Source organism: Triticum urartu, chromosome 2A (genome assembly GCF_056163025.1).
Source record: "Triticum urartu cultivar PI428250 chromosome 2A, HENAU_Tu73, whole genome shotgun sequence".
Lineage (NCBI taxonomy): Eukaryota > Viridiplantae > Streptophyta > Magnoliopsida > Poales > Poaceae > Triticum > Triticum urartu.
The window spans coordinates 515,991,446-516,014,171 of NC_141874.1; the positions used below are offsets into that span (position 1 = coordinate 515,991,446).

General features: G+C 43.2%; 1 protein-coding gene and 1 pseudogene across 1 annotated transcript; one reads left to right on the forward strand and one right to left on the reverse strand.

Annotated features, from left to right (window-relative positions):
* The first annotated feature begins 320 nt into the window (after positions 1-320).
* On the forward strand, positions 321-1,466 carry LOC125537173 (septin and tuftelin-interacting protein 1 homolog 1-like; annotated as a pseudogene).
* A 2,441-nt stretch (positions 1,467-3,907) lies between these two features.
* On the reverse strand, positions 3,908-6,988 carry LOC125555877 (uncharacterized). Its single transcript, XM_048718686.2, has 4 exons — positions 6,763-6,988; positions 4,474-6,291; positions 4,268-4,390; positions 3,908-4,089 (listed from the first exon to the last, which is right to left on the reverse strand). The coding sequence occupies exons 1-4, from the start codon at positions 6,821-6,823 to the stop codon at positions 4,043-4,045; spliced, it is 2,049 nt and encodes a 682-aa protein (XP_048574643.2). The 5' UTR covers positions 6,824-6,988; the 3' UTR covers positions 3,908-4,042.
* Between the last annotated feature and the right edge of the window lie 15,738 nt (positions 6,989-22,726).

Consider the following 22,726-nt stretch of genomic DNA (forward strand, 5'->3'; position numbering starts at 1 on the left):
GGTAGGCACATCTAGGTTCGGTGCCTGTTCCTCCAACTAGGGGCCTATAATTAAATAGGGTGATATACGGAGTGGTGGAAATGGCATACGCCTGACAACACACATTCCAATGCTGATTCAGCGGGATGGATTTCGCGCTGCCTGCAGACCGGCCTCTGCAACGCTTTTTCGTCGGTCTTCTCCATAAGAATAGCTGAATTCGGCTCGAACCTTTTTATACAAGAAACAAAACAAAAAAGAAGGCCTATCAAAAAGGAAAAAAGTTCGGCTCGAACACGAGTCCCAGCCTCCCAGGACTATTATATATGGGTTGACGCGCATACACCACGATTTTCGTCTGTTCCCTTTCTCGCGAGGCTGCATGGCGATAAGCATCGACGTCTCTACGCTGCTCGACGGGAACGACTCCGGCGAGAACAAGCCGCCCAACCCATCCGATATGTCCGGCAGCTTCGTGTTCCTCCCCAGCCGGGCGGTGAAGAACATGATGCGGCGATGGAACTACAGGGAAGGCTCAGGTCTCGGCGCGCAGGGGCAAGGGATCGTCGTGCCTATACAAGCCGCCGTGCGGGTGCGGCGGCGTCCAAAGGCCGGCCTCGGCTACCGTGAGAAACCATACGACAATGGTCTCCACGTGCCGCCGGAGCCGCCCGTGGAGGAGGAGTGCCGTGAGTGGGAGGGTATTGCACGGGCTATGCGGCTCGAAACGGAGTGCTGCGAGACGATCCTCGCACTCCTGCATGACATGAGGCTTCAAGGGGACGACAGCGTGGAGAAGACGGATGCGCTCAAGGCCATGGCCGAGTCCAAGAATGGGCTCCATGGGAAGCGCGTGCTGGGGACGTGGAAAGCCAGGCTGCCTTCTTCCACCGCACGCTACATAATCGAGCAGGTGGTCACGCCGAGGATGGCCGTCGACGTGCGAGAGTGGAAGTCGTCATGGGATCCGGACTGTCACGACTGGCTACGCCCGTTCATTCCCCTCATCGGCCACTTACCCGAGAGCCTCTACGGTACCCGTGGAGAGCAAGATCAGGAACGGTGACTACGAAGTCGTCTCGCCATGGAAGGAATACCTTAGCCCGGTGCAATGGGACACCTTCAGCAAGCGTCACATCCTGCCAATGCTAACACGGTTAGTACGGGAGATGAGGATCACGCCGCCCAAGCAAACCGACCCTTCATTCCGGACCGTGATGTTGTGGGCGCCTCTCTTGCGCGCTCAAGACGTGGTGTCGATCCTAGAAGCAGAGCAGTTCTTTGACAAATGGGAAGGCGCGCTACAACACTGGCTGCAAGCCGCGAAGCCCTCGTTGGGGGAGGCCACCGCATGGTGCACCGGCTGGAAGACGCTCTTCACACCTGAGTTGCTCGCCAACGAAAGTGTGCTCGCGCATCTTGAAGCTGGCCTTGATATGGTCGATCCTGCAATGCAAGACCTCGACAGTCTTTTTAGCAATTTGTAGTCTGCATCTACTGCAATTTGTCTTGTATGGCAATTTCTGTTGTAAAGATGTAGTCACTTGTATATTCCAAAAAATAATAATATTATGGAACATATCTTATCTCAAGTAGGAGCACCTGTTTGATGTTATTTCATCAGAGACAGTAGAGATTAAGAAATGTTCCTTTTCTTGAAGCCGCAAGGCATATATATTCTCACTGGAGTCCCAAGGAATTAATTGGAATAACTTGTTTGTTTAATTTGCAAGAGACATAATCAAAAACAGTTGTGTATCTTGGTGTGTTGTATTGTGTCGGGGTGATAATGACAGAAACCCTGTCATCACCCTGCGCAAAATAAGATATACTTGGAAAAATGTAACGAGAAAATGTATTATCCAGACAACTGGTTCCATAATGTTGAGAACACTTGAACAATCTTCTTTTCTGGGTATAGGGTACCGTAAAATTGCTCTTACTAACAGGCATTAAGATAAGAAATAGACAGGAAACAAATGATCGAAAGTTCACACTGGAGTGAGGATCAGCTGATATAATATTTGTGAAACAGCCGAGCTGCATTTGCAGCACATCAATCAGATCATGGAAAATAAGTCATCATAAAGATATATGCAACTCATGTGGCAATCACATCAATAACCTCGTCTGACACAAACATCGGCACGCAACATCCTTTTTCTGCTCACCCATGGTCATTGAGCTGATCCAAAAATTCACGGATATGCTAGTGAGTTACATCAGTTTCAGAAGGTAACACTTGGGAAGGGCATACTTACATTCAATCTTTTATTAATGATTAATCTGGAATGTTGCCGACACATTCAGACGCGATTACCAAACGGACATCATCAAATGTTGCCGACACATTCGGATGCGTGGACATCCGATGGGGCGGAGATCATCCAACCGTGATCACTAAATGTCTGGCCCATTTCAAACGGATCAAACACAAAGATGGACGAAATTTAAGCTAAACAAATGAAATTGAAGCAAGTTCTGTATATTACATGCAGACGGATGATATTTATCTAGTTGAACCTAAATTTAAATGAAAACTAGGCCATGTATCGGGCAGTGACCTCATAGGCATGGCCATTGAGGCCATCGTTGTCGCTCTAGTGGCGGGAGGCACGCCTGGCGTTGTGGCATCCCTGCCCGGCCATCACGGTTCTTTCGCAATGCAGATGCTCCACCGCCTCATGATACTTGCCTTCGACGGCCCGGATGAAGAGGGCACGCTCGGACTCTGCCAACCCCACTTGGAGGAGCTAGGTGATGAACCGGGGCCGACGGAGGGGAATCCGACTCGACGGTGGTCTTGGACCGGTCGATGGCCCAAGCCTCCATGAGTGCAGGGTTCGCGAGCACCCAGGTCAGCGCTACCTAGGTATTAGTGAAAGTCGCCATTCATGTGCTGCGCCGCTCCCGACGGCGCGCCTTCGCCTAGGTTTTGTTGGGGAACGCAGTAATTGTAAAAAAAATCATACGCACACGCAAGATCATAGTGATGCATATCAATGAGAGGGGAGAGTATTGTCTACGTACCCTCGTAGACCGTAAGCGGAAGCGTTATGACAACGCTGTTGATGTAGTCGTACGTCTTCACGATCAACCGATCTTAGTACCGAAAGTACTGCACCTCCGCGATCTGCACATGTTCGGCTCGGTGACGTCCCACGAACTCACGATCCAGCAGAGTGTCGAGGGAGAGCTTCGTCAGCACGACGACGTGATGACGATGATGATGATACTACCGGAACAGGGCTTCGCCCAAAGTTTCAGATCGCGGGCTAAGCCATTTAGCGGCTGGCTCCACGCCAACGCTACGGCCGCTATCGCCGGCTATAGCGGCCGCAAAGCCATTTCGCGGCTACAGTACTTGTGCATGTATATCACACATCTATACTAACACATGTGCATATTTTTCTCAGAAAACAGCGTATTTTTAGTAGAAAACAGAGGATTTTCAATACAAATTCGAACATAACAAGTACAGAAGAGATCTACAGCAGTTCAACAGATAAATAGAAACATAAATTCAAGACTGCATTAAGCATAACATCAGAAGTTCGACACTTCAGTTCAGTAACAACAACAGCATGTCCATAGTCCATTACATGCATCACAAAGTCTTCAGAATTCATTTGTCAAAAGCACACAAGAAAGGATAGAATCATGCGCGCCAAAATGAAGTTCATAGAGAAACCGACAAGCTCACATGTCAGAACCATAACTCATGTCGGTGTCCTCGTCGTCGTCACTTTCTGAAGCAGAGGAAGCAGAGAGCAGATATTCTTGAGGAGTAACAGGGATCATCTTCTTCTTCTTCTTACCATGGACACCCCTCTTCCTTTTAAGTGGATTAATACCAGAAGTTCCTAGTCCAGCATGCAAGCTTGCATATGGAATTTCTTGATCTTGATCTTCACCTTGTTCTTCATCGCCATTTGGCACTACACCAGTGATCCATTCATTCTCATCATCTTCTAAAACATCTACCACCTGCTTCTCAATGGGGTCGTTGCGTTTGTTTAGTTTCTTGTCCTTCAGTTTGGAGTTGAACTTGATGAAAACAAGGTCACTCATCTTGCCATGCAGCATCCTGCTGTGTCCCTTTGTGTGAACCTACAAAATGAACAAATCAATATCTCAAAGGCTGCAGCAAGCATAACATCACCAGATAAATAGAAGTATAATCAAGATCACTAGTTCTGCACTTAAGTTCATAGAGAAATTGACAGCATCACAAAGTCTTCAAAATGGATTGAACAATGCATTTAAGTGGAAAGAAGGAACAATATACTTAGTTGATCAAATACACTCCGGTTCCTCTCACAAGCAGAGGAACTACATGTCAAACCAAGAATCCTTGCAGCCAAGATCCTTAGTTTTGGAGCACTTGTCCCATGGTTCATCCACCATTTAGCTTCAACATCAAACAAGTGGGACATGTTAGGAAACTTTGGGCAGGATAACAAAATAAGAAACAACAATCAGGCAACCAATTACCTGGATCAAACTTCTTGTTTTTCCTTTGCCGTACAGCAATGTCCCTTCCAAAAGACCCTATCCCCTCTTGATAGTGGTCAATCTCATCGATTATTTCTTCTTGCATGATAGGATCTTCAACCATCTTTGAAATACAAGTTATCAGCCCTTCTTTGAAACTACCATCGATCTCAATATCAAGCTTGTTTGGATAATAATAGTATGGGTTCAAGTAGTATCCAGCCATATGTAATGCAGTCTTCAACTTGTTGTCCCATCTCTTGTCAATGATGTCCCACACTTCCAGAAAGCGAGACTTGTCATTGTCAAACCTCACGGAGATCTCTTTCTTTGCATCCAACATACAACCATGAATAAAACCCATTGCCAGAACATCGCTATCCATCCTCCTCAAAAGATTTGCCATTGGCTCAAAGAAATTGACAGCGGTATCTACTGCTTTCCAGAAAGTTCCAGAGCGAACGATTTTAGCTACGTTCTTCCCCTTTGCCTTTTTTAGGTGGTCCATTTCATTGAGTTCATCGGACCTGAACAACTTTTGTAGCTCTTTTTTGTTGTCCTGCAAGCTCTTCAAGTTCAAATATGCTGTTGCAAACCTAGTAATACCAGAGCGGACTAGGTCTTTTCCAAGAAATTTTCTCATCAATGCCAAAACTCTTGTATGCGCATAAAGGAACACAGTCACAGCCTTTCCTTTGGCAATGGTTTGTTCGATTATAGGAAGCTTCCCTATGTCCTCCAACATCAAATCAATTGTGTGGGCTGCACAACCATTCCAAAATAGGGAGGGACGCTTCACTTTCATCATTGTTGCTGCTGCTATATTGAATGAGGCATTATCCGTTACAATTTGAACGACATTCTTCTCCCCAATTTCTTCTATGCATCTATCAACAAGATCAAATATCATCTTGCCATCTTTTCTCACATCTGAACAGTCCACAGAATCAACAAAAACAACACCATAGGCACTATGAACTACCAAATTCATCACTCCCCTTCCTCTTTTGTCTGTCCATGCATCTGTCATGACAGTACATCCACTGAGCTTCCATGCTTCTTTATGTCCAGCAAATCCTTCCTCGACTTTCTTCTTGCTCTTCTGTAAGTAAGGGCCACCCATTTCATAAGGAGTGGGGCCTTTCATGTCTGTCCCGAATGCTCCAACCGCTTCAAGCATAAGTTCAAAGCTTGGAAGCAAGACTGCATTGTGGGCAATTCTGGCTTCATAGAAGAACTGACAAACATACTCACAAGCACGAACCCGCCTCTCTTCCCTTCTTTGAGTGGACAACTTAGTTTGCAACTTTGTAGAAAAGCCTTCCCCCTTCCTTGCGGCCACAACCTCTTTTGTTGACTTGGTGCAAAACTTATCCATAGAACCATATGTGTTGCCCTTACTCTGTCGTTTCCCTGATAATACGAGCAAACCACCCCCACTACCACCACCCAAGATGTCATCTTCATCAGCATCCCTAGCATCATTTCCATCCAAATTGACGTCACTTCTGCGTATTGCTGATTCCCTGGCCTTCTTTTCCTTTGCTTCATCTTTCCTTGAGATCAGCTCCCTCATCTCTTGCTTCACATCAGCTGGAACTTGTTGGCACAAAATGACATTTTGATACTTGACATTTGCAAGGTGGTACTTCATTCGAGTAATACCACCAATGTAAACACCATGGCAGAAGTTGCATTCCACAGAGGCCTTCTTGGTCATGTCCGGAATCGTGCAATGCTTCCATGCTGGGTCATCTGAGTTCACTGGAGCTACATGAGGTGCTGGGATTATCGGTGAAGTGCTTGACCCAGCCAAGCCTACAAAAATCAAATAGACATATCTAGAAATTAGATGTGAAATGGGTTACTGAGAGCATTCTACATACAGTAAATTAAAGCAACAGACCATGGCCTTCTTGGTCATGTCCGGAATCACACACAGTACACTACAAAGCACCTCACTTAGCACAAGAAAATTAAAGCAGCAGATCGGGGCATCACAAACCATCATCTAAAGGAAATTTTGAGTGGCAGATTTGAATATCCTACCAATGAGCTATGTTGAAAACCTAAGCTACAATATGAACCTACAACTACAAGTCTGCAATGCAATCCCAAGATCCTTTCATGTGCTTCTGTTGAATCGACAAACAAATAAGCTATGGAATATTCTACCGATGAGTATGGAATCGGAATCAACAAACAAATCTGAATCCCAGAGCCTACAACCTGAATCAACAAACAAGTCTGAATCTACCAATGAGCTATGGAATCGGAGGACTCCTGTACCTCCTGGTGATGTGCTTGCCCCGGCTGCTGGAACCGTGTGAGAGTGAGACTGAGATGTCATCGTGGTCGCAGAGGCCGCGTCGTGCAAACGCCCCTCGTCGTCGGTCGCCTTTCCACCTCCCCCGGAATCCAATCTGGCTTCCAACAAAGCAGCAGTCGGCGTTGCTGCGAAGAGCAGCGCAGCCGCCGCAAGTTTTTGGTGAGAGGGAGAGAAGGGAATGATGGTGTCACGAGCTAGGTTTTCTGGAGGAGGTATTATATACCATGACGAAATTTGGGCCGTTTCTGGTCTGTTTGGGGCCTTTGGGCCCTTGTGTTTTAGTTTTCGGCCCAATCCCGCGATTTTGCAGCGACAGCGAAGACAAATAGCGTCGTTTCGCGCGCGATCGCGCGGTTAGCGGCAGATCGCGTAAAAAAGGGGATTGCCTCGCGGGAAGGCTTCCAGCACGCGATAGCGTCGCGATCGCGCTGTTTTCGCCCGCGATCTGAAACTTTGGCTTCGCCTAAGCACCGCTACGATATGACCGAGATGGATTATGGTGGAGGGTGGCACCGCACATGGCTAAGAGATCAATGATCAACTTGTGTGTCTATGAGGTGCCCCCTCCCCCGTATATAAAGGAGTGGAGGAGGGGGAGGGCCGGCCCTCTACTATGGCGCGCCCTGGGGAGTGGGAGTAGCATTCCCCCTTCCATGTAGTAGGAGTAGGAGAGAAGGAAAGGGAAGAGAGAAGAGAAGGAAGGAGGGGGCGCCGCCCCTCCCCCCTAGTCCAATTCGGACTAGGCCTTAGGGGGCGCGCGACCTTCCCTAGGCAGCCCTTCCCTCTCTCCCCTAAAGCCCATTAGGGCCCATATACTCCCGGGGGGTTCCGGTAACCCCCAGTACTCCGGTTAATGCCCGAACTTACCCGGAACCATTTCGATGTCCAAACATAGTCATACAATATATCGATCTTTATGTCTCGACCATTTCGAGACTCCTCGTCATGTCCGTGATCATATCCGGGACTCCGAACAACCTTCGGTACGTCAAAACATATAAACTCATAATACCGATCGTCGCCGAACGTTAAGCATACGGACCCTATGGGTTCGAGAACTATGTAGACATGACCGAGACACGTCTCTGGTCAATAACCAATAGCGGAACCTGGATGTTCATATTGGCTCTCACATATTCTACAAAGATCTTTATCGGTCAAACCGCATAACGATATACGTTGTTCCCTTTGTCATCGGTATGTTACTAGCCCGAGATTCGATCATCGGTATCTCAATACCTAGTTCAATCTCGTTACTGGCAAGTCTCTTTACTCATTCCGTAATGCATCATCCCGCAACTAACTCATTAGTCACATTGCTTGCAAGGCTTATATTGATGTGCATACCGAGAGGGCCCAGAGATACCTCTCCGACAATCGGAGTGACAAATCCTAATCTCGATCTATGCCAACTCAACAAACACTATCGGAGACACCTGTAGAGCACCTTTATAATCACCCAGTTACGTTGTGACATTTGGTAGCACACAAAGTGTTCCTCTGGTATTCGGGAGTTGCATGATCTCATAGTCATAGGAACATGTATAAGTTATGGAGAAAGCAATAGCAACAAACTAAATGATCATTGTGCTAAGCTAATGGATGGGTCAAGTCAATCACATCATTCTCTAATGATGTGATCCCGTTAATCAAATGACAACTCATGTCTATGGTTAGGAAACATAACCATCATTGATTCAACGAGCTAGTCAATTAGAGGCATACTAGTGACATTATGTTTGTCTATGTATTCACACATGTACTAAGTTTCCGGTTAATACAATTCTAGCATGAATAATAAACATTTATCATGATGTAAGGAAATATAAATGACAACTTTATTATTGCCTCTAGGGCATATTTCCTTCAATCTCCCACTTGCACTAGAGTCAATAGTCTAGATTACATTGTAATGATTCTAACACCCATGGAGTATTGGTGCTGATCATGTTTTGCTCGTGAGAGAGGCTTAGTCAACGGGTCTGCAACATTCAGATCCGTATGTATCTTGCAAATCTCTATGTCTCCCTCCTTGACTTGATCGCGAATGGAATTGAAGCATCTCTTGATGTGCTTGGTTCTCTTGTGAAATCTGGATTCCTTTGCCAAGGCAATTGCACCAGTATTGTCACAAAAGATTTTCATTAGACCCGATGCACTAGGTATGACACCTAGATCGGATATGAACTCCTTCATCTAGACTCCTTCATTTGCTGCTTCCGAAGCAGCTATGTATTCGGCTTCACATGTAGATCCTGCCACGACGCTCTGCTTGGAACTGCACCAACTGACAGCTCCACCATTTAATAGAAACATGTATCTGGTTTGTGACTTAGAGTCATCCAGATCAGTGTCAAAGCTTGCATCGATGTAACCGTTTACGACGAGCTCTTTGTCACCTCCATATACGAGAAACATATCCTTAGTCCTTTTCAGGTATTTCAGGATGTTCTTGACCGCTGTCCAGTGATCTACTCCTGGATTACTTTGGTACCTCCTTGCTAGACTGATAGCAAGGCACACATCAGGTCTGGTACACAGCATTGCATACATGATAGAGCCTATGGCTGAAGCATAGGGAACACCTTTCATTTTCTCTCTATCTTTTGAAGTGGTCGGGCATTGAGTCTGACTCAACTTCACACCTAGTAACACAGGCAAGAACCCTTTCTTTGCTTGATCCATTTTGAACTTCTTCAAAACTTTATCAAGGTATGTGCTTTGTGAAAGTCCAATTAAGCGTCTTGATCTATCTCTATAGATCTTGATGCCCAATATATAAGCAGCTTCACCGAGGTCTTTCATTGAAAAATTCTTATTCAAGTATCCTTTTATGCTATTCAGAAATTCAGTATCATTTCCGATTAGCAATATGTTATCCACATATAATATCAGAAATGCTACAGAGCTCCCACTCACTTTCTTGTAAATACAGGCTTCTCCAAAAGTCTGTATAAAACCATATGCTTTGATCACACTATCAAAGTGTATATTCCAACTCCGAGAGGCTTGCACCAGTCCATAAATGGATCACTGGAGCTTGCACACTTTGTTAGCACCTTTTGGATCGACAAAACCTTCTGGTTGCATCATATACAACTCTTCTTAAAGATATCCATTAAGGAATGCAGTTTTGACATCCATTTGCCAAATTTCATAATCATGAAATGCGGCAATTGCTAACATGATTCGGACGGACTTAAGCATCGCTACGGGTGAGAAGGTCTCATCGTAGTCAACTCCTTGAACTTGTCGAAAACCTTTCGCAACAAGTCGAGCTTTGTAGACAGTAACATTACCGTCAGCGTCAGTCTTCTTCTTGAAGATCCATTTATTCTCTATGGCCTGCCGATCAACGGGCAAGTCAACCAAAGTCCATACTTTGTTCTCATACATGGATCCCATCTCAGATTTCATGCTCTCAAGCCATTTTGCGGAATCTGGGCTCATCATCGCTTCCTCATAGTTTGTAGGTTCGTCATGGTCAAGTATGGTCAAGTAACATGACTTTCAGAACTGGATTAATGTACCACTCCGGTGCAGATCTTACTCTGGTTTACCTATGAGGTTCGGTAGTAACTTGATCAGAAGTTTCATGATCATCATCATTAGCTTCCTCACTTACTGGTGTAGGAATCACTGGAACTGATTTCAGTGATAAACTAGTTTCCAATAAGGGAGAAGGTACAATTACCTCGTCAAGTTCTACTTTCCTCCCACTCACTTCTTTCGAGAGAAACTCCTTCTCTAGAAAGGATCCATTCTTAGCAACGAATATCTTGCCTTCGGATCTGTGATAGAAGGTGTACCCAACAGTCTCCTTTGGGTACCCTATGAAGACACATTTCTCTGATTTGGGTTCGAGCTTATCAGGTTGAAGCTTCTTCACATAAGCATCGCAGACCCAAACTTCAAGAAATGACAACTTGGGTTTCTTGCCAAACCATAGTTCATAAGGTGTTGTCTCAACAGATTTAGATGGTGCCCTATTTAACGTGAATGCAGCCGTCTCTAAATCATAACCCCAAAACGATAGCGGTAAATCAGTGAGAGACATCATAGATCGCACCATATCTAATAAAGTGCGGTTATGATGTTCGTACACACCATTACCTTGTGGTGTTCTAGGAGGCGTGAGTTGCGAAACTATTCCGCATTGTTTCAAATGAAGTCCAAACTCATAACTCAAATATTCACCTCCACGATCAGATCATAGAAACTTAGTTTTCTTGTTACGATGATTTTCCACTTCACTCTGAAATTCTTTGAACTTTTCAAATGTTTCAAACTTATGTTTCATTAAGTAGATATACCCATATCCGCTCAAATCATCTGTGAAGGTGAGAAAATAACGATAACCGCCGCAAGCTTCAATGTTCATTGGACTACATACATCAGTATGTATGATTTCAAATAACTCTGTTGCTCGCTCCATTGTTTCGGAGAACGGAGTTTTAGTCATCTCGCCCATGAGGCATGGTTCGCAAGTACCAAGTGATTCATAATCTAGTGATTCCAGAAGTCCATCAGAATGGAGTTTCTTCATGCGCTTTACACCAATATGACATAAACGGCAGTGCCACAAATAAGTTGCACTATCATTACCAACTCTGCATCTTTTGGCTTCAATACTATAAACATGTGTATCACTACTATCAAGATTTAGTAAAAATAGACCACTCATCAAGGGTGCATGACCATGAAAGATATTACTCATATAAATAGAACAACCATTATTCTTCGATTTAAATGAATAACCATCTCGCATCAAACAAGATCCAGATATAATGTTCATGCTCAACGCTGGCACCAAATAACAATTATTTAGGTCTAAAACTAATCCCGAAGGTAGATGTAGAGGTAGCGTGCTGATGGCGATCACATCGACTTTGGAACCATTTCCCACGCGCATCGTCACCTCGTCCTTAGCCAATCTTCTCTTAATCCGTAGCCCCTGTTTCGAGTTGCAAATGTTAGCAACTGAACCAGTATCAAATACCCAGGCACTACTGCGAGCATTAGTAAGGTACACATCAATAAAATGTATATCAAATATACCTTTCACTTTTCCATCCTTCTTCTCCGCCAAATACTTGGGGTAGTTCCGCTTCTAGTGACCAGTTCCTTTGGAGTAGAAGCACTCATGCTTAGGTCCAGACTTGGGTTTCTTCACTTGAGAAGCAACTGGCTTGCTGTTCTTCTTGAAGTTCCCCTTCTTCCATTTACCCTTTTTCTTGAAACTGATGGTCTTGTTAACCATCAACACTTGATGCTCCTTCTTGATTTCTACCTCCGTAGCCTTTAGCATTGCGAAGAGCTCAGGAATTGTCTTATCCATCCCTTGCATATTATAGTTCATCACAAAGCTCTTGTAGCTTGGTGGCAGTGATTGAAGAACTCTGTCAATGACACTATCATCAGGAAGATTAACTCCCAGTTGAGTCAAGTGGTTGTGGTACCCAGACATTCTGAGTATATGTTCACTGACAGAACTATTCTCCTCCATATTGCAGCTGTAGAACTTATTGGAGACTTCATATCTCTCAGTCCGGGCATTTGCTTGAAATATTAACTTCAACTCCTGGAACACTCATATGCTCCATGACGTTCAAAACGTCGTTGAAGTCCCGGTTCTAAGCCGTAAAGCATGGCACACTTAACTATCAAGTAGTCATCACCTTTGCTTTACCAGGTGTTCACAACATCTGGCGTTGCTCCTGCAGTGGGTTTGTCACCTAGCGGTGCTTCCAGGACGTAATTCTTCTATGCAGCAATGAGGATAATCCTCAAGTTACGGACCCAGTTAGTGTAGTTGCTACCATCATCTTTGAACTTAGCTTTCTCTAGGAACGCATTAAAATTCAACGGAACAACAACACGGGCCATCTATCTACAACAACATAGACATGCAAAATACTATCAGGTACTAAGTTCATGATAAATTCAAGTTCAATTAATTAAATTACTTTAAGAACTCCCACTTAGATAGACATCCCTCTAATCATCTAAGTGATCACGTGATCCATATCAACTAAACCATGTCCGATCATCACGTGAGATGGAGTAGTTTTCAATGGTGAACATCGCTATGTTGATCATATCTACTATATGATTCACGCTCGACCTTTCGGTCTCAGTGTTCCGAGGCCATATCTGCATATGCTAGGCTTGTCAAGTTTAACCCAAGTATTCCACGTGTGCAAAACTGGCTTGCACCCATTGTATGTGAACGTAGAGCTTATCACACCAGATCATCACATGGTGTCTCGGCACGACGAACTGTAGCAACGGTGAGTACTCAGGGAGAACACTTACAACTTGAAATTTAGTGAGAGATCATCTTATAATGCTACTGTCAAACTAAGAAAAATAAGATGCATAAAGGATAAACATCACATGCAATCAATATAAGTGATATGATATGGCCATCATCATCTTGTGCCTTTGATCTCCATTGATACGTCTCCAACGTATCTATAATTTTTGATTGTTCCACGCTATTATATTATATGTTTTGGATGTTTAATGGGCTTTAATATACCTTTTTATATTATTTGTGGGACTAACCTACTAACCAAAGGCCCAGTGCAAATTGTTGTTTATTTGCCTATTTCAGTGTTTCGAAGAAAAGGAATATCAAACGAAATCCAAACGGAATGAAACCTTCGGGAGAGTGATTTTAGGAACAAACGCAATCCAGGAAACTTGGAGTGGACGTCAAGGAAGCATCGAGGAGGCCACGAGGCAGGGAGGTATGCCCGGGGGCAGGCGCGCCCCCACCCTCATGGGCCCCTCGTGGCTCCCCTGACCGATTTCTTTCGCCTATATATACTCATATACTCTGAAAACATCCGAGAGCACCACGAAACCCTATTTCCACCGCCGCAACCTTCTGTACCCAAGAGATCCCATCTTGGGGCCTTTTCCGGAGCTCCGCCGGAGGGGGACTCGATCACGGAGGGCTTCTACATCAACACCATAGCCTCTCTGATGATGTGTGAGTAGTTTACCACAGACCTTTGGGTCCATAGTTATTAGCTAGATGGCTTCTTCTCTCTCTTCGGATCTCAACACAAAGTTCTCCTCGATTCTCTTGGGGATTTATTCGATGTAATTCTTTTTGCGGTGTGTTTGTCGAGATCCGATGAATTGTGGGTTTATGATCAAGATTATCTATGAACAATATTTGATTCTTCTCTGAAATCTTTTATGTATGATTTGTTATCTTTGCAAGTCTCTTCGAATTATCAGTTTGGTTTGGCCTACTAGATTGATCTTTCTTGCAATGGGAGAAGTGCTTAGCTTTGGGTTCAATCTTGCGGTGTCCTTTCCCAGTGACAGCAGGGGCAGCAAGGCACGTATTGTATTGTTGCCATCGAGGATAAAAAGATGGGGCTTGTATCATATTGCTTGAGTTTACCCCTCTACATCATGTCATCTTGCCTAATGTGTTACTCTGTTCTTATGAACTTAATACTCTAGATGCATGTTGTACAGCGGTCGATGTGTGGAGTAATAGTAGTAGATGCAGAATCGTTTTGGTCTACTTGTCGCGGACGTGATGCCTATATACATGATCATGCCTAGATATTCTCATAATTATGCACTTTTCTATCAATTACTCGACAGTAATTTGTTTACCCACCGTAATACTTATGCTATCTTGAGACAAGCCAGTAGTGAAACCTATGGCCCTCGGGTCTATTTTCCATCATATAAGTTTCCAATCTATTTTCTTTACTTTCAATCTATATCATAAAAATACCAAAAATATTTATCTTATTATCTCTATCAGATCTCACTTTTGCAAGTGGCCGTGAAGGGATTGACAACCCCTTTATCGCGTTGGTTGCAAGGTTCTTATTTGTTTGTGCAGGTGCGAGGTCACTTGCGTGTAGTCTCCTACTAGATTGATACCTTGGTTCTCAAAAACTAAGGGAAATACTTAGGCTACTTTACTGCATCACCCTTTCCTCTTCAAGAGAAAACGAACGCAGTGCTCAAGAGGTAGCAAGAAGGATTTCTCGCGCCGTCGCCGGGGAGATCTACGCCAAGTCAAGTCAAGTCAAGACATACCAAGTACCCATCACAAACTCTTATCCCTCGCATTACATTATTTGACATTTGCCTCTCGTTTTCCTCTCCCCACTTCTAAAACGATTTTCAAAAACCTTTGCCTTTTCTTCGCCTTCTTCCCGTATGTATCTTTGTTTGTGTTTCCATGTGCCTTCTATTTGCTTGCATATTTGCTTGCTAAAAATCTATTGATATGGATCCACTTAAAGTGTTCTACTTGGATCATCTTCGATCCTTATGCGCTCGTGCTGAATCCCCAACTAGCCTAGTTGATGGGAAATCTTTAGATGAGCATGCTCATTTTGTGCATCACTGTTTGTCTGAAAAAGGGAGACTCTTATGGGATCGAATAAACAGATTACTGGGCTATGCTTGGAATCTTTGTGAAATTTATGATTTTACTTGTTGCTCTAAGAACCCTAAAAAACACCTCCCCTACCTATGTGAGTTTAATGACAATTAAATCTTATCTTCTTATGTAAAGGGTGTTTATAGTTACTACAATATCGAACAATTTGAAGAATTTGTTGCTTTTAAGGGTGCTTATGAAGTTGCTTCTTTGATTGAAAAGTATGATATTACTCTCTACGAATCTGAAAATCTTAACATACTTAAATATTGCTATGAAAACTTTGCTCATAATGTCTATGTCAAAGAACTTATTGATAGAATGACCGTTGCTTCGGAAGAAAAATAATGATATGCATGAATCCATAGATAATTATGATTCCGATGATTTGATTGAAATATCTCTTGATGAACATGATGCTTGCTATTCTTGTGGCCATGATGCCAATATTTATGAAGATGAATTTGCTATAGTTCCTTATGTTAACCATGAGATCGTTGCTATTGCACCCATACTTGATAGTTCCTTCGATGAAAAGCATGATTGCAATGATGTTATTATAAATTCTATTAATATCAATTGTGCTAATAATATGCAAAACCCTAAGCTTGGGGATGCTAGTTTTGCTATGTCATCTACTTGTTGCAATGACCATGATTGGGGTGATTCTTCTTATGATCTTGAAAATTTATTTAAGCCCCATGATGAATATGAGATTGATAATAATGTTTGCAATATTATTGAAAGTGGGTTTGGAAGAGTGTCAACTTCGCATGCATGTGGATCGTGTTGAAAATATTTTATATGATAGCTATATTGTTGAATTTGATTATGATCCTACATGTAATTATTATGAGAGAGGAAAATATGGTTGTAGAAATTTTCATGTTTCAAAATTACCTCTCGTTATGTTGAGAATGCTATTGTTTCTCCCTTCTTCCTTGCATATGGTAGTTTTTGCTTGCCTTGAAATTTGTTTGCCTATAAGATGCCTATGCATAGGAAGTATGTTAGACTTAGATGCTTTTTTCATATGCTTTATGATGCTCTCTTTGTGCTTCAATTCTTGTCTTTCATGTGAGCATCATCGAAATTATGATGCCTAGCTAGGGGCATTAAACGATATGCTTGTTGGGAGGCAACCCAATTTTATTTTTGTTTCTTGTTTTTTGTTCCTGTTTACTAATAAATAATTCATCTAGATTCTTTTTAGATGTGGTTTTATGCTTTTAATTAGTGTTTGTCCCAAGTAGAACCTTTGGGAAGACTTGGGGGGAAGTTTTGCGATCTTGCTATAAAAAACAGAAACTTCAGCGCTCACGAGATTTGCTGCCATTTTTACTGGAGGGTGCAATTAGGTTGATTATTTTTTAAGATGATTAATAGACAAATTCCTCATGTCCACCAATTTATTTCAGAATTTTTGGGGTTACAGAAGTATTCTAAACCTACAGATTACTACATACTGTTCTGTTTTTGACAGATTCTGTTTTCGTGTGTTGTTTGCTTATTTTGATGAATATATGGCTAGTATCGGGGGGTATGAACCATAGAGAAGTTGGAATACAGTAGGTTTAACACCAATATAAATAAAGAATGAGTTCATTACAGTACCTTAAGTGGTGGTTTGTTTTCTTATACTAACGGAGCTCATGATATTTTCTGTTGAGTTTTGTGTTGTGAAGTTTTCAAGTTTTGGGTAAAGATTTGATGGATTATGGAATAAGGAGTGGCAAGAGCCTAAGATTGGGGATGCCCAAGGCACCCCAAGGTAAAATGCAAGGACAACCAAAATCCTAAGCTTGTGGATGCTCCGGAAGGCATCCCCTCTTTCGTCTTTGTCCATCGGTAACTTTACTTGATGCTATATTTTTATTCACCACATGATATGTGTTTTGCTTGGAGCGTCTTGTATGATTTGATTCTTTACTTTTTATTTTACCACAATCATACTTTCTGTACCCACCTTTTGGAGAGACACATATGAATCGGAATTTATTAGAATAATCTTTGTGCTTCACTTATATCTTTTGAGCTAGATAATTTTGCTCTAGTGCTTCACTTATATCTTTTTAGAGCACGGTGGTGGTTTTATTTTATAGAAATTATTGATCTCTCATGCTTCACTTATATAATTTTGAGTGTCCTTTAGAACAGCATGGTAATTTGCTTTGGCTATAAAATTAGTCCTAATATGATAGGCATCCAAGATGGGTATAATAAAAACTATCATAAAAAGTGCATTGAATACTATGAGAAGTTTGATACTTGATGATTGTTTTGAGATATGAAGATGGCGATATTAGAGTCATGCTAGTTGAGTAGTTGTGAATTTGAGAAATACTTGTGTTAAAGTTTGTGATTCCTGTAGCATGCACGTATGGTGAACCGTTATGTGATGAAGTCAGAGCATGATTTATTTATTGATTGTCTTCCTTATGAGTGGCGGTCGGGGACGAGCGATGGTCTTTTCCTACCAATCTATCCCCCTAGGAGCATGTGCGTAGTACTTTGTTTTGATAACTAATGGATTTTTGCAATAAGTATGTGAGTTCTTTATGACTAATGTTGAGTCCATGGATTATACGCACTCTCACCCTTCCACCATTGCTAGCCTCTCTAGTACCATGCAACTTTCGCCGGTACCATAAACCCACCATATACTTTCCTCAAAACAGCCACCATACCTACCTATTATGGCATTTCCATAGCCATTCCGAGATATATTGCCATGCAACTTACCACCGTTCCGTTTATTATGACACGCTTCATCATTGTCATGTTGCTTTGCATGATCATGTAGTTGACATCATATTTGTGGCAAAGCCACCTTCATAATTCTTTCATACATGTCACTCATGAGTCATTGCACATCCCGGTACACCGCCGGAGGCATTCACATAGAGTCATATTTTTTTCTAAGTATCGAGTTGTAAGTAAATAAAAGTGTGATGATCATCATTATTAGAGCATTGTCCCAGGTGAGGAAAGGATGATGCAGACTAGGATTCCCCCACAAGTCGGGATGAGACACCGGACGAAAATAAAAAGAAAAAAGAAAAAAGAAAAAAAGAGGCCATAAAAAAAAGAGAAAAGGCCCAAATAAAAAAATACAAAAATAAATGAGAGAAAAGGAGAGAAGGGACAATGTTACTATCCTTTTACCACACTTGTGCTTCAAAGTAGCACCATGATCTTCATGATAGAGAGTCTCTTATGTTGTCACTTTCATATACTAGTGGGAATTTTACAATATAGAACTTGGCTTGTATATTCCAATGATGGGCTTCCTCAAAATGCCCTAGGTCTTCGTGAGCAAACAAGTTGGATGCAAACCCACTTAGTTTCTTTTGTTGAGCTTTCATACACTTATAGCTCTAGTGCATCCATTGCATGGAAATCCCTACTCACTCACATTGATATCTATTGATGGGCATTTCCATAGCCCGTTGATACGCCTAGTTGATGTGAGACTATCTTCTCCTTTTTGTCTTCTCCACAACCACCATTCTGTTCCACCTATAGTGCTATGTCCATGACTCATGCTCATATATTGCGTGAAGATTGAAAAAGTTTTAGAACATCAAAAGTATGAAACAATTGCTTGGCTTGTCATCGGGGTTGTGCATCATTTAAATATTTTGTGTGGTGAAGATAGAGCATATCTAGACTATATGATTTTGTAGGGATAACTCTCTTTGGCCATGGTATTTTGAGAAGACATGATTGCTTTGCTAGTATGCTTGAAGTATTATTATTTTTATGTCAATATTAAAATTTTGTCTTGAATCTTTCAGATCTGAAAATTCATGCCACAATAAAGAAAATTACATTGAGAATTATGCTAGGTAGCATTCCACATCAAAAATTCTGTTTTTATCATTTAGCTACTCGAGGACGAGCAGGAATTAAGCTTGGGGATGCTTGATACGCCTCCAACATATCTATAATTTTTGATTGTTCCATGCTATTATATTATCTGTTTTGGATGTTTAATGGGCTTTAATATACCTTTTTATATTATTTTTGGGACTAACATACTAACCAAAGGCCTAGTGCAAATTGTTGTTTTTTGCCTATTTCAGTGTTTCGCAGAAAGGGAATATCAAACGGAATCCAAACAGAATGAAACCTTCGGGAGAGTGATTTTTGTAACAAACGCAATCCAGGAGACTTGGAGTGGACGTCAAGGAAGCATCAAGGAGGCCACGAGGCAGGGAGGCCCCCCCACCCTCATGGGCCCCTCGTAGCTCCCCTGACCGACTTCTTTCGCCTATATATACTCATATACCCCGAAAACATCCGAGAGCACCACGAAACCCTATTTCCACCGCCTCAACCTTCTGTACCCAAGAGATCCCATCTTGGGGCCTTTTTCGAAGCTCCGCCGGAGGGGGGAATCGATCACGGAGGGCTTCTACATCAACACCATAGCCTCTCCGATGATGTGTGAGTAGTTTACCACAGACCTTCGTGTAACGCCCTCGATGCGGCTATATCTCCCACGTGTCGAAGCACGACTTAGAGGCATAACCGCATTGAAAGCAATGTCGCAAGTGAGGTAATCTTCACACAACCCATGTAATACATAAGGGAAAGAGATACATAGTTGGCTTACAATCGCCACTTCACACAATTACATGAATAAAGCATTACAACATCCAAATACAAACAAGGTCCGACTACGGAACCAAAATAAAAAGAAGACTACCCCAAAAGCTACACAGATCCCCGATCGACCCGACTGGGCTCCACTACTCATCAACTAGAATGAAACAACACAAAGGACAAGATCTTCATCGAGCTCCTCCTTGAGCTTGGTTGCGTCATCTGCACGGTATCCTCGGCACCTGCAAGCTGGTTTTTGGAAGTATCTGTGAGTCATGGGGACTCAGCAATCTCACACCCTCGCGATCAAGACTATTTAAGCTCATAGGAAGGGTAAAAGGTATGAGGTGGAGTTGGAGCAAGCGACTAGCATATATGGTGGCTAACATACGCAAATGAGAGCGAGAAGAGAAGGCAAAGCATGATCGAGAAACTATGATCAAGAAGTGATCCTAGAACAACCTACGTCAAGCATAACTCCAACACCGTGTTCACTTCCCAGACTCCGCCGGAAAGAGACCATCACCGTTACACACGCGGTTGATGCATTTTAATTAAGGTCAACTTCAGGTTTTCTACAACCGGATATTAACAAATTCCCATCTGCCCATAACCGCGGGCACGGCTTTCGAAAGTTCAAATCCCTGCAGGGTTGTCCCAACTTAGCCCATCACAAGCTCTCACGGTCAACGAAGGAATAGACCTCCTCCCGAGACGTTCCAATCAGACTCGGTATCCCGGTTCTACAAGACACTTCGACAAGTTAAAACAAATCCAGCAACACCGCCCGAATGTGCCGACAAATCCCGATAGGAGCTGCACATATCTCTTTCTGAGGGCACACTCAGATGAGACTAGCTACGAGTAAAACCAACCCTCAAGTTTCCCCGACGTGGCCCCGCAGGCAGCTCAGTTCGGACCAACACTCAGAGGAGCACTGGCCCCGGGGGGGGGGGGGTAGAATAAAGATGACCCTTGAGTCTGCAGAACCCAAGGGAAGGTGGTAGGTTGTTAGTGCAAATGGTAAAACCAAGGTTGGGCATTGCTGGAGGAGTTCTATTCAAGGCAAACTGTCAAGGGTTTCCCATTATTACCCAACCGCGTAAGGAACACAAAATCCGGGAACATAACACCGATATGACGGAAACTAGGGCGGCAAGAGTGGAACAAAACACCAGGCATAAGGCCGAGCCTTCCACCCTTTACCAAGTATATAGATGCATTAATTAAATAAGATATATTGTGATATCCCAACAAGTAACATGTTCCAACAAGGAACAACATCTCCATGTTCCAACAAGGAACAAACTTCAATCTTCACCTGCAACTAACAACGCTATAAGAGGGGCTGAGCAAAGCGGTAACATAGCCAAACAACGGTTTGCTAGGACAAGGTGGGTTAGAGGCTTGGTTCAACAAAGTAGGAGGCATGATAAGCAAGTGGTAGGTATCGCAGCATAGGCATAGCAAAAGAGCGAGCAACTAAGCAAGCAAAGATAGAAGTGATTTCGAGGGTATGGTCATCTTGCCTGAGATCCCGCAAGGAAGAAGAACGAGTCCATGAAGAAGATAAACGGACGTAGTCGAACGAATCCTCACAACACGACGTTATCGGAACCAACCCGAAGAAGCAATACCGGAAAGGAGCAAACAACATAGTAAACAACCACCACAAAATCATGGCATGATGCACAATCAAGTATGATGCATGTCCGGTTTAATGAGGCATGGCATGGCAAAGTGCACAAACAACCCTACAAATTAAGTGGAGCTCAATATGCAACTCCGTTGCATATTGACGAAACACCACGTGACTTATTTAGTTCGATCTTGCTTATGTACCCAACAATATTAAATGTTGTTAAACATGGCAAGAGGGGAAGCATAAGAAATTATCTATTTAGGTAAGTTTAAATGAGGCCGGAACGCCAAACAACAGTTCTGATAAATCCTCATGTGCATTAGTAATTTGGTGCAATAACAATTTTAAACATTTAAATGTTATTATCATGATGCGAATGACATATTCAAGTTGGATGCAAGTTTTATGGAAAAGTTGACATGATAAGATATGAGGCATTTGTCATCGTGGCGGAAACAAAAGGGATGCCACGGTGATGATAACGAAACGGTGCCACGGCAATGTTCCAGTTTCGATAGCTCACGGAGATACCGGTGCAAAAGGAAAAAATGACAAAAGCGTGTCATGCAAGGATGGTGGGGTGCTCCCGGATACCGAGTTCCCACGGGTTAGTGGCAAAAGAGGACGACCGAGCAAGTGACAACTCAGACACGGTGCAGACAAGGGTGCATCTCAAACAACACATGTAAATGTTCTCGGACGGTCATCTCGGGGTTATACCTTCGAAGCGTGCAAAAGGGACGGTTCTCATTCGGTGCAAAGTAGAGGAAGTAGGCGTTCTCGCGAGGGTAGAGGAAGTAGTGGTACACGTCTCGGAGAAGGACTTGACGCATTTGAAGTTTCCGAGGGCGACGGTAGGGGAACTTGGCGTTAGTGCTTTACGGGTCTTCGGTGACGGTCGATGTACACGGTTCGTAGACGTTCGGATCTTCCGAAGAGCTACTTGATGCATGTGTTACACGGGTCTTCGACGATGGTAGTGGTACACGTTGTAGTCGTTGTAGTCGAACTTGACGAATACAAATCCCTTCGGGGTTGTCGTGGTACTAAGGGTCTTCGGACTTGACGGATCTGATGACTCCGGGCGTAGTGGTACATGTTCGTTTACTCCACGGTCTTGGCGGATCCACGCGATGGTAGTGGTACTCGCGAAGAGGTACTCGACGGTCGTCGTGTAGACGTTCACGGGGTCTTGGCAATGGTAGTTATACATGAGTCTTCGGCGACGGTACTTGGCGTTCTCGTTCTG

Excerpts from the sequence above, each read along its gene's own strand:
- LOC125555877 (XM_048718686.2), bottom strand. The coding sequence starts at position 6,823 with ATGACATCTCAGTCTCACTCTCACACGGTTCCAGCAGCCGGGGCAAGC. Across the intron at positions 6,292-6,762 it reads GGCAAGCACATCACCAGGAG|GCTTGGCTGGGTCAAGCACT; the intron begins GTACAGGAGTCC and ends TGATTTTTGTAG. Across the intron at positions 4,391-4,473 it reads AAACAAGAAGTTTGATCCAG|CTAAATGGTGGATGAACCAT; the intron begins GTAATTGGTTGC and ends TTGATGTTGAAG.